General features: G+C 43.3%; 1 protein-coding gene across 2 annotated transcripts in view; it reads right to left on the minus strand.

Annotated features, from left to right (window-relative positions):
• PPP3CA (protein phosphatase 3 catalytic subunit alpha) overlaps positions 1-13,090 on the minus strand; it is a 188,585-nt gene that overhangs the window by 95,157 nt on the left and 80,338 nt on the right. For both annotated transcript variants that reach the window (XM_028743362.2, XM_028743364.2), the window contains exon 2: positions 4,071-4,271. In XM_028743362.2, the coding sequence (XP_028599195.1) occupies positions 4,071-4,271 (201 nt within the window). The remainder of the gene's footprint in view (positions 1-4,070; positions 4,272-13,090) is intronic.

Consider the following 13,090-nt stretch of genomic DNA (forward strand, 5'->3'; position numbering starts at 1 on the left):
ATGCTCCTCTCACTCAGTAATATCCAGGAGACCCAATACAATTCATATATTTATATCACACAATGTTATACAGATAGGCTGATCTATTGGAGCCTGTGATTTGTATCCTTAAGAGTTGAAGAGGCTGTCCATTATTAATTGAGAAGGAGCAAATATGTGTTTTCAAACCAATGAAGTATAAATCTACTTTCCCCCCTCAGGGCATTTGCTCAGAGTTCAGCCTGCTTTGTCTCCTCACCAACAACATTTGAACATCTGATATTAACATTTCAATTCATTTGGCAGTCATATTGGCTTTTGTACAACTCATTTGTGAAACTTCTTTATTACAGCAGCTATTGATCACTTGCAAAATCCCTGCCGATATTGCAATAGCAGCCAGTTGTAATCTGCTCGCTTTGATACTGGCAACTGGATGAAATTGAGCAGAGGAAAATTTAAGCTGAACATCAGGAAACATTTAGAAACCAAGGTCTATTAGCCACTGCAATAATTTCCCAAGGGAGCCCCAGAAGATTCAATGAAGTAATTTAAAACTAGAATGCACAGAGAAGGAGGGAGGGAAACCAACACAACACAAATCCTGCACTGAGAGAAGAAGGGTTTGTACATGCTCAGTTTATATAAGAAATGTAGAGCAGTTTCTGAAGGTCTCTTTGAGCTTCTGGCTTAACTTGATATACACAGACGGCATGCAGGTGTTAAAAACTGTTCCTGAAAGAGTCTCTCACACCCAATCAAGCTTCCTCCTCTATAGCTCCTTACAAGACTTTTGTTAAACTCAGTATTTCCTAAGAAGCAAGTCTTGCTAATTTCAGCAGAACTTGGTTCCAAGTGCCTGCACTAAAGGGCTTCACCAGGGAGCCACTTTGCCCACAAAAACATGGACAATGCCAAGCAGGCTGCACCAATGCAACGTCCACCCACTTCTGCATTGTCTCATTGCTAAAAGCTGGTCTACTGGCACATTGGCACAGAACCAGAAACCACCACCATATTCAAATGTGATCCATAGCAGATCTACAAAGCTGTAATATAGGTGAGATTGGTAGTGGGGAAATGGACAGAGATGGCTAAGAGGATACTGGATAACATTGCTTTCTTGTGGACCATCCCAACCCACTCTATGGACAACGGGGAGGAAGCAATATCAGCACAATCCTAAACGCTGACTATACACAGGTAAGGAATTATGTTGGAGCATGAAACTGAGAGGCAGAACAGAACAGCCCTGCAACTGAATCAGTAGAAGTTCCTCACGTACAACAGGTTTTACTGCCACTTTTAAAAGGGTATCAGCCACTTTTAAAAGGAAAACAAAGGAACCAACTGTGAAGAGCGTAAGAAGAGCGCTGATGGAGACTAATGACCCATCTAGCTGGGTACGCTGATTCCTACAGTGACCCACCAGATGCCTATGGGAAGTTGAGAGGCAGGGTTTGAAGGCAACATCCTTTCCCATGGGTGCTTCCGGAAGCTGGTGTTCAAAGGAAGTATACTACATATGGAGGGTCGATACAGCCATCCAAGGTAAGGGTAGATTATTTATTTAGGAATTACTGAGGATTTTCCCCTCCTCCTCCTCTTCATTGTTTTATGCGTATCTCATTACAGCCTCAGAAATGATCTGTTTACAGAAAAATATAGACTCCAGAGCCATGATTTAAAAACTAGAAGGGCACCACCCACCAGGAAATTCACCCATAAATCCCACTGGAATGAATGGGAGCTACACTCTGCAACTTTTACAAAACTGCCTCATTTCAACAGGGTTTCTGCAGAAGAACTATCTACTGAACTGTACTCTCTGAAAGGCATGCAGTGGACGAAGCAAATGCATTTCCATTCAGATACACAACCAAAAGAAGAAGACAATTAAGATAGAAAGATCAAGGCACAAATCGTTTCATGCAAATTAATGACTGGGTGGGAAAGTTTTCTCTGCCTAGGGCAAAATCGGGTTCTTTAACCAAGCACAATTCATTAATTCCCTTGGCAACGTTTTGTTGTGATTGTTTCTTCCTTTTCCCTCATTTGTTATTTCTTTTAACATTTTTCTCCTTTTTTGTTATTAAATGTCTTCTTTCATGACAATCACCATTTTCCTTTTTCCATGGAAGCAAATCACCAAAGCTGCAACCCAAATGCCTCCTCCCTCTCCTCCTCTTAAGCTAGACTGTGCATGGTTTTGTGGGCTCAGGCAGCCAGCCAGCTCTGGGTCACTCCATCAGCACAGACCTCTTCTTCTGCCAACAGAATGGGTGGATGAGTGGAAGGCCACTCTCTCAAGCCTGATCTGCCTCCCACCCACCGCCACCTGCCCACCGCCCCCCCCTTTTCTGGTGCTGCTGCCTCTTTGAGCTACCAAGCTGTGCATGCACACATGGCTCCATACATCTTCAGTGACAGCAGCTGTTTGGATTGATGTTTAAGTGTGTGTGCTGGCCTGCTGGATTTGGGGAATGGCATTACTATGCACAGGTTCAGTTGTGAATGGAAAACTTGCTGGGGCAAGGACCAACCTCTGCAGCTTCTGTTTACTTTGTAAAACATTGTGTGCGTTGATGACTTGATGAAAATAATATCATTTGCTTAGTGGACCTCCTTATTTGGCAGATACAGGTGACCTTTGTCCACATAAACCATCAAGAAGATGTTTATTTATACATATATACACGCAGCCACATGCACTCAAGATACACACACACACACACCAATCATCTGGTTCTCAAAAGTCATGCAGAACACCTTGTTGCCCAGCAAGATGAACACAATATTCATCACAATGAACAATGACGCCACCAGTCATGTATTTCAGTCTACCAGGTACACCATTTCTGCAGTCCCAGTAAAAGAGTGCATAGGTAAAGGCAAAGGGACCCCTGACCATTAGGTCCAGTCACGGACAACTCTGGGGTTGCAGTGCTCATCTTACTTTATTGACTGAGGGAGCCGGCGTACAGCTTCCAGGTCATGTGGCCAGCATGACTAAGCCGCTTCTGGAGAACCAGAGCAGCACACGGAAATGCCGTTTACCTTCCTGCTGGAGCGGTACCTATTTATCTACAGTACTTGCACTGTGATGTGCTTTCGAACTGCTAGGTTGGCAGCAACCGGAGCTCACTCCATCGTGGGGATTCGAACCACCGACCTTCTGATCGGCAAGCCCTAGGCTCTGTGGTTTAACCCACAGCACCACCCGCATCCCACAAAACAGCACATAGGTAAGGTTTAATATTCCACTCTACATGGATGGTGGGTTGTGATCGGCACACTAGGTTACAGATGGTGCAGGCCAGAGGAAGTGAGGACATGTGATAGTACGGGAAACAATGGAGAGGGAAGATATCAAAGCTGCAGAGGAATGCATTTCAAGTCACAACACTGCCCTCCTTCAGCGACAAATATTTTATTTTTTTTTCATTTTTACCCCAAAGAACTGCTTAAGCAGTCTTGCGCACTATTGTCAGAAAAAAGATTGTGAAGGCTTTTTTAAGCTGCCATTTTTATTCTCCCAAGCATTTGGACAGCACAAATTGTTTGGCTTTGAGTCCTTGTTTCTGGTGTTCATGCACATGCTGGAAGAGGATGGATATTTTACATTCTTAAGTGAATCTTTGGATGAAAACTTTTAGTATAGCTGTACCTGTTTTGTTCAAACAGATGCTCTATTTATATTGCGTTTCTGTATTTCATTGTCTTGTAACTTGCTCTGGAGCTCCTTTGGGGTTTGTGAAGTGATATATAAATTTAATTAACTAAAATAACTAAGGAGCACCTTTGAAGAAACTGGTTATGTTGCCCCATAGAAGAGCAGTTCTGTGACTTGACCTAGGGCCATAATGAAACAATTCCTGTGCACTTTCCTACCTAGAGAGCAAACGTCTTTCTGTCCCACTCAAGGCTAGTCTAACATAAAGAATAGAAATATACAATGGACTGAACTACCCCCGTACAATACAACAGGGATCAGAATCCTTTTTAATGTCCTTTGTGTTATGTACAATAAATGTTTTATGATCACATTACATCAGAATTCCTGTTATTTTGCCATTGTTATTTGTACCTACCAGTAACTGGGGCATCTATATCCAGCAAGTTTTTTTCCTGGCGGAGAATTGAAGCACCCTCTGTTATTATTCTCAAAGCAACACTCTCTTCCAGCCTTCCTTCCTTCATAAGGTGTGCCTTTAGGATATCCACACGGGGCTTTCCATCATTGTCAAACACTTCCTTTGCTGTGAGCCGATGGCTTGGAGGAAATGGGACAGCTGCAAGAACAAAGACAGATGGATTCAATACACCAAGCAAACCCATTAGTCCCAATAAAAACAAAGTTTTTTTTAACTACCGGTAACCAATTTGGTTTTCATAAACTTTCCGTATTTATTAGACTGTCAGGCAATAAGACTGTTTCCTCTTGTAGTCAGTAGGCTTCTTGAGCACTTATGTATACTTTGTAATCCCTAGCAATTTAACTTTAGTTTAAAATCTTAACTAAATCCCTTAAGAATAATATTTTGTTACTTATACCCCTCCCACTTGACTGGGTTGCCCCAGCCACTCTGGCCGGCTGCTCTCATCCCACCCTGCTCTCACCCTGAAAAGACAACGGTGGCTAGCCCATGCATCTTAGCAAAGGATCAGGGAAGACAGAAGGTGCATCTTTTGCAAAGGTTCAAAACCCTAATCAAAAACTACTCAAGTTCAAGATAGGTAACTGAGGCTGCTATGGACTTTCCTCTTTCCCCTGGCAATGCTTGGCTCTACCAAAGGATATTTCTGCAACCACACAAAATGCAACCAAGGTGGTAAGTCACAGACCCTACAGGCCGTAAGGCAACTCTAGCAAAACATCAATAAGTGCAAACACGCCGCTCTTGAGAAGACTTATAAACTATATAAACAATTATAGACCTGCAAGGGGAAGAGAAGACTGATGGGAGGCATGAGAGCAAACAAGGGCTATCATACAGAAGATGGAGTCAATTTGTTTGCTGTTGATCCACAGAGCTGGGCTGGAGCCCCTGGATGGAAATAACAGGGAAACAGATTTTGCTTTAACACTAGGAGAAGCTCCCTAAGCAGTAAGGTCTGGTTTACTATATTAGGAGGTGGTGGGTGCGCCCTCTCTGAATGTATTTACATAGAGGCTGGATGGACAACCATCTCTCAGGAATGCTGTGTTTGCATCCTGCACTGTAGATCCTACACTGAGCAGAGCTGGGCCCTACCAATGCTATAATTCTATGAGAATGGCAATTCTGATGTTCTGGGCACTGACTCCAACATTAAAGATGTTCTCCCATCAAGGGTTTAGTGCAAAGCCTCCCATTGTCACACAGCAGTGATGGGCTTTGCAGAACTCATGTGATACTGCTGCTTTCACTTTCTTGCTCCCAGCGGAAAAGCAAGAGAGGTGATGCTCTCAGTTTCAAGGATCAAGATGTAGCATTATCCCAGCTTAACCCCCTTTCCCAAGCAGCTAAATTGGAGTGGCATTAGAGGCTGCCTGCCTTGCCAGCTGCAGGGTAATTATACTCATCCAAGCTGCCGCTGCTGTGGTTGGGTCAGATTAAAGAAAAGTGAATGAAAAGCTCTGGGGAGGATTCAGAACTAGTCTATCTACAATATGTATAGGCCAGCCTCACCAAATAGAGTACATCCCTAAACATATATTTGTAATTTCCAGAGCTATGTAGCAACAGCACTTGAAGCTTCTGCATCTTAAAGAGACATTTCAGGTGGCACTTTCCCCCATCCCGTATGGGTGTAAAGAATGCAAGGAGGGAGCCAGAAACTCCTTGAAATTGTTGGCTCCTGTTTATTGAGAATTTGTGTTGATTTGCTTGTACTGAGCTTATGCAGAGGTGCATCGTCTTTACTGTACATAATTTAGTGTGCCTGCCTTTTTGGGATTTCTAGCTCGCTGCACTCAATGCCCTCTCTGACTTACAGAGGAATATCACCTCCAGTACATCCTTCTCTGTCCTTCCTATAACAATATCCTACTGGTTCTTTCTACGCCACCAGGTTTCTGTTTTGCTCGCTGTAACTGCTATGCCCTCAAACACCAAGCACTCAACTTCACCCATCTTGGCTTGGAGGCTTCCAGCATTACCGTAGAAAAACTTGTATGCAGTCTCACTCTTTACTTGTGTTTCAACGTGTAGCCTTTGGGCCTCTCTGAATTGCTATCTTGCTCCGCACACTCACAATGCCTAGTTATATGCAATCCAAATTTTCACCCATTTTAAGCTCCTGTCAGCTTTCCTGCCCACAATCAGTTTAAAAGCTGCTCTGCCATCTTATTTTTATTTTAAGTGCCAAAAGGTCTGGTTCATCCCTGTTCAAGTGAGGCCAACACCTCTCTGCATAGGCCTAGCTTGTTCTAAAACATTTCCCCAGTGTCAAACAAATCTAAACTCCTCCTCACCATGCTATGGATCAGACCATGACACCAAACTGCCTCCTCAGTGAGCAGTGGAACAGGAAAGGAAGGCAGACCACCTGACTTAACAAGACAGAACTGAGTTTTTACTTCTCCATCATCAAGCTGAGAAGGAGGTGACTGAGCTGCCTGAATTCTGACTTGCTTCAGAATTCAACGTTGATTGTCCCCCCCCCCCCAACAGTCACTGACCAAGAATCACCAGGCAGCACCACACTGCAGAAACAGTTAATATTTTTGTTTAGTGCTGCCTGTGTCAGCATCATTGCTGATGTTCTCAGCATAGCTATGGGAATAAGGTTCTTAATTAAACACCCTCTGCAGTGCCAGCAGAGGGGAACACACTGCAATTATTGGCACACACCGCATGTACTGTTGTTTTCTCCTTTCACTTCCTAACATTATAACAAGACAACCTGACTTCCAGTTAAGTTTATGCTACACACAAGTTCAATCCTTTTTCTACATGCATGTATGTACACATACATGGTCCAATGCAGATACACAGCCTGACCTGACGACTCAACTACGAACAACCATGCTGAATATTAAACTCTATGAATGACTACGCATAATGCAGCACGATTCTACATGAGGCACGTAGAGGCCCCATCCGCACCGAGACTCCGGCCTCATCTGCACTCTACATTTAAAGCAGCATTGTATCAGCTGTGGCTTCCCACAAAGAATCCTGTGAACTGCAGTTTGTTACACATGCTGAGAGTTGTTAGGAACCCTCACGGAGCTACGATTCCCCAAGTTCTTGGTGAGGAGGGACTTGACAGTTAAATCACTCTGGGAATTGAAGCTCTGGGACAGGAACAAGGGTCTCCGCAACTGTCAGCACCCTTAACAATCTACAGTTCCCAGGATTCTTCGGGGGGGGGGCGTGACTGTTTAAAGAGGTATGCTGCTGCTTTAAATGTATAGTGCAGATGAGGCCTGATTCTCAGCTCCCTTCTACCTTTTCCAGTCATCACTGGTCTTTCCTTCTCCTTCTTCACTGTTGTTCATAATGGCTGGTTCTGCCTTAGTCTTGGCTATCACTCTATTTAGTGATAATCATAGGATATTGGACCTGGGATGGGAATCAGCATGTATAGGAGGAGTGCTGGACCACACACGCTACAACATAACACAACAAGAAAACGGGGGAGAAAGGGTGGGCTCACCCCACTGTTTAGCTAATGCCATCCTCAAGGATTGGAGGGATAAGACTGAGCTGGCTGGCATATTTGATTGATGCTTCTAGTGAGATTAAATGCAAAGAAGGAATCATTTTAGCAGGGATGGACTTCTGACATCTGTTCAAAGCTTTCTGCAACTGTCGACCAATTTACAATGCAGGGAAACTACAAGTAAAGGAACTAAAACTTTTGCAAGGTACCCTATCAACTCCAACAGCTACTTCTATTTATATTTTTATTTGTAAGCTGCCTTGGCATTGATTTATAAAACAGGAAGACTACAACCTCTCATCCCACTATTTCAGTCAGAACTGTTGTTTTGTTTTCGGAAGTCGAAGGTTATTTATAGTTGTCACCATTTTTAATTTTTTTTTTTAGAGCAGACCAGTAATTATGCTTCATTATCATTTAATCATATGTCTGGAGAGGAAAAACTGCAGGCTAGCACTTCAAATGGAATAACCACAATATTATTTTGTTTGTGACATTATGCCATATACATTTTAACATGTTTATTATATTAATTGTTACTATTGTGCAAATTTATAGGCCGCTTCCTGGCATAAAGCCGTCAAAGTGATGAAAACAGAAAAAAAAGATAAAAACATGAAACACGGGCTCTAAAAAGAATAAAACCATCCATACAAATTCTGAAAACAGTGAAACAATTTCACCCGATATAAAATTGATCTTCTGCAGTTGATTGGGTTAAAGCTTCCTAAACAAGAATGTAAACATCATCATGTTACATGCCTGTCTGATTTTGGCTGCTCATTTATTCCAGAAGGCTGGAGCTGCAATTCTAAAAGCCTGGTTTCTAGCTTTCAGTTTCTGGTTTCAGTTTCTATTGTACTCTCAGGACAGCCCCATCTGAGGAGTGCAGCTGTCAGGCAGGATCCAGTGGGAAAGGCAGCACCTGAGATATTCTGGTCCCAAGTTGTTTCTTCAGTGCTTTAATTGCTAGAAGCAGGGCATTGAAATGTGCCCAGTAGCATACTGGCAACCAGTGCAGCTCCTTCTGCACAGGTGTTATATGGTGTCAATGGAGGTACCCCAGACAACATTGTACAGTGGTACCTCGAGTTAGAAACTTAATTCGTTCTGGACGTCCGTTCTTAACCTGAAACTGTTCTTAATCTGAAAACCACTTTAGCTAATGGGGCCTCCTGCTGCTGCCGCCGTGCTGCTGCTGCACGATTTTTTTTCTTATCCTGAAGCAAAGTTCTTAACCCGAGATACTCTGGGTTAGCAGAGTCTGCAACCTGAAGCGTCTGTAACCTGAAGCGTCTGTAACCCGAGGTACCACTGTAGCTGCTACAATCTAGATGCAGCTTCTAGGTTAAGTCTAAGGCACTGTTTCTCAAACTTGGATCTCCAACTTTTGTTGGACTATAACTCCCACCATCATCCCTGACCACTGGTCCTGCAGGCTAGGGATGATGGGAGTTGTAGTCCAACGACAGCTGGAGGCCCCAGTTTGAGAAACACTGGTTTAAGGGAAGCCCCACGTAGAGTGTGTTGCAGTAGTCTAGTCTTGAGGTCAAGGTTCAAGAATGCAGAGTCTAAGAAAGCCATGCCAATTTGTGCCATTAAAGAGTGTATGAGCAGCAGCAACATTGTTGTTGGTATTTTAAAAAAAGAAAACTGAGTTTGAAAACAGTACAGTAGTGTTGCTCCAAAACTGAAAGCACTAAACAAACTGCTAACATATGAGGCTAGTCAATTAAAAATATTTTCCAGCTGCAAATGATTAACAAATTTAATACCACAAAGGTGGTTGTTGTTTTAAAAGGCAAAGCCATGAGTGGGCTGAACACTTGCTTCCCGTTAACCTGGTTGCTAATAGAATCAGTGCACCACACATTGCATTAGCAAAAAAAGCTCATTAAAATAATAAAACCAAATGGCATTAAAATGCAATTCATTCCAGTACCAAGAGAGGGCAGTATTCAATCCTTCACTATGCAGAGTTTAGTCACCTGGAATAACTATTCTTCCAGGTGGAAACTCTTAAAATGGGAAAAATATGGAGAACACAACTTCCTGCAGAGCAAGCCTGCTAGCTTGCTTCAGAAAACACAACAAAGAATCCCGTGACACTTTGAAGACTAACAATGTATTGCAGCATAAGCTTTCATTTTATCAGAAGAATGAGATGTTATCCTTAGCTAGAGGCACGTGCGTATAAAGCAAAAAAGAAAAAGAAAAAAAGGGGGGGTCCAAATGGCAATGAAATAAAAAAACCAAAAACACTATCTGATAATGCTTGGCAAAGATTAAAACAAAGAGATCACTCATGACAGCTGTAACTGATGATAACAGAGCCATCAAAGTTTTGCTACGCTGATTATTTTAGAGAACTTGCACAGCACAAATTTTAAAAAATGCTTAAGGAGTAAAGCTACTGTAAAATGGCCATTTATCAGAACACTGAATGGAGGAGCAGGAAAATGAACCAAGCTGACATGTGAAGTGGTTCTTAGCAGTGTTTGACTTATGGGTAAAGGCATACCTTCAGTGGCAGAACGGCAGCTTTGCTTGCAGAAGGTCCCAGATTCAACCGCTGGCATTTCCTTGTGGGGTTGGGAGAGAATTCTGTCTGAAATCCTAGAGAACCACTGACAGATAATGCGGGCAGTACTAATCTATCTGGGTGAAGGTCTGACTCAGCATCAGATGGCTTCCTATGTTCCTAACTTTTATAAGAAGAAGAGGAGTTTGGATTTGATATCCTGCTTTATCACTACCCGAAGGAGTCTCAAAGCGGCTAACATTCTCCTTTCCCTTCCTCCCCCACAACAAACACTCTGTGAGGTGAGTGGGGCTGAGAGACTTCACAGAAGTGTGACTAGCCCAAGGTCACCCAGCAGCTGCATGTGGAGGAGCAGAGACACGTACCCGGTTCCCCAGATTATGAGACTACCACTCTTAACCACTACACCACACTGACTCTCATGTGGGACAGCAAACCACCTTCTGAAAGCCTCTGCAGTGAAGAAAATCCCAGTTAGGGGAAGTTTTTGTATTCCATATTACAAAAATTACTTTTAACTTCTTTTTGTAAATATGCAGCAGCCCTAGGGTAAAAAAAGAAAAACAGCTCATTGGGCTGTTTAAATATTATTTCACCATTGCAAAGCACCTGAACTAGAGAAAAGGTCTAATCATTTCTACTCAACCTGCATGCGGCATCCCCCTTAGGGATCAGAACAAAGAGGAACTTCTGGGGATTGCCTTTTAACTCTGTAGATTCTGCCCCTTGGGCTTCTGGTTCCCCAGATAATATTGCAACAAGTTGAAAACAGAGACATTTTTTCACCTCATCCTTCTTGTAAGAAACACAACCAAGTGCCACCATGTGCTCCTCACTTGAATTTCCCAGTAGCTAGCCAAAGACAACAAACAGAATTTACAATAACAGCTGAGATTAGTTGGATGTCCAGAAGAGAGTGAAAGGCAAGTGTCATTTTCTTCTTCTTCAGATTGTTTAAGCTTAATTAAGTTTGTTCATGCCAAAGAAGCCAACCTCCCATGAGCAGGTTGTACAGATTCAACAAAGCATATTAGTATTTGTGACTCGGGGTGCCTGTCCATACGTCATCTCTTGAGCCATGAGTGCCCCAACAGCAGTTTAATAAAGTCAACAGAAATGAAGCTGAACAAATACTTCCTTCTGTGCATGTTTGCTAAAAGAGAAACACAGCAAGTCTTTCAAGCAAAGTGAGCAACTCAACAAACATTTTTTACTGGCCTGTTGGCCATTTGTAACCTAAAAAGAACTAGCCAATCAAGTTTTGCAATGCTTTCTCACTTTTTCCTGAAAGCAGCAAATACGTACCGTGGCTATTAAAAAGGTAAAGGGACCCCTGACCATTAGGTCCAGTCGTGACCGACTCTGGGGTTGCAGCGCTCATCTCACTTTATTGGCTGAGGGAGCCGGCGTACAGCTTCCGGGTCATGTGGCCAGCATGACTAAGCCGCTTCTGGCGAACCAGAGCAGCACACGGTAACACTGTTTACCTTCCTGTCGGAGTGGTACCTATTTATCTACTTGCACTTTGACGTGCTTTCGAACTGCTAGGTTGGTAGGAGCAGGGACCGAGCAATGGGAGCTCACCCCGTCATGTGGTTTCGAACCACCGACCTTCTGATCGGCAAGTCTTAGGCTCTGTGGTTTAACCCACAGTGCCACCCGCGTCCCTTACCGTGGCTATTAGGTAGTGGCTATTTTCAAAAGGACAATGGTTGTTCTGCTTCACCCAGACATAATAAGCTTAGGTAGAAGCAGAATGCTTCTGTTTCCTTAATCAGGGCTTGCTACTAACCAGGATTTGAACCTGGGTTGGGACCCCTTGTTAGCATTAACCTTGAGTCCTTTCCAAGTGTCCCAGCTTCTCCATCACATAAACTGGTGCTCCCAGGATGGGTGAAGGCACCAGACTCTACTCCACCATTTGCATGCCTGCAATGGAGAAGTGCATGCACATGTGCACACTGTGGATGTGCAAACAAACACATGCGGAGTAGGAGCATCCCACTCCCTGCCTCAAGTCAGAAGACTTGAGAAAGGCTTTGGTTAAGAACTTTGTGTAGGAGGGCAGAGAATCACATGCTACAGTGGTCTGCACCAGCTCAATGACTAAAGCAGAAGAGGATAGGACTACCAGAGGCATGCATGATTTTGTTTTGTTTTTTTCCTGCCCAGTACGACCCCTGATGCACCTGAGAAGATTTAAAGAGCTATTCTAGTTACATCCTGGTTCATCTCCAAGAGACAATGCAGGCAAATGTTTAAAGATGTTTATATTTCTCAGTGTTAATGCAGCCAAGAGCTTGGGAATTCTGATTATGTCTACTCGTGTCCTACTGAATCCAATGGGGCTTATTCCTAGGTAACCAGGGTTAGGATTACAGCTTTATTCTTAGAATCAAAGAATTGCAGAGCTGGAAGGCACCCCGAGGGTCATCTAGTCCAACACCCTGCAATGGAGGAACCACAGCATTTGGTCCCTCATCCCATCTGAAACCATACTGGACCCTCCTTAGCTTTGAAAATGTGCTAGCAGTTTCATTGCTGCACCATTAGGATGATAAAAAGCAACTCTTTCCCATACAGGAGACTGAACCTGGGTCACCTGGGTGAAAACCAGGAGTGAAAACCAGGAATCCTAACTGAAAGCACAATTGCCCCAAAAATTCTCCGTTCCAAAATGATGTCTACTAAACCATTTGGCATTTTATAACCTTTTGAAATTTTATACCCTTAACAAATACAGTGGTGCCTCGCAAGACGAAATTAATTCGTTCCGCAAGTCTCTTCGTCTTGCGAGTTTTTCGTCTTGTGATGCACGGTTTCCCATAGGAATGCATTGAAAATCAATTAATGCGTTCCTAGGGAAACCGCCTTCAGACCAGGTCCGGGGACAGTCTGTCCCCGGACCTCTTCTGAAGG

Source organism: Podarcis muralis, chromosome 9, assembly GCF_964188315.1.
Source record: "Podarcis muralis chromosome 9, rPodMur119.hap1.1, whole genome shotgun sequence".
In the NCBI taxonomy this organism is placed as follows: Eukaryota; Metazoa; Chordata; class Lepidosauria; order Squamata; family Lacertidae; genus Podarcis; species Podarcis muralis.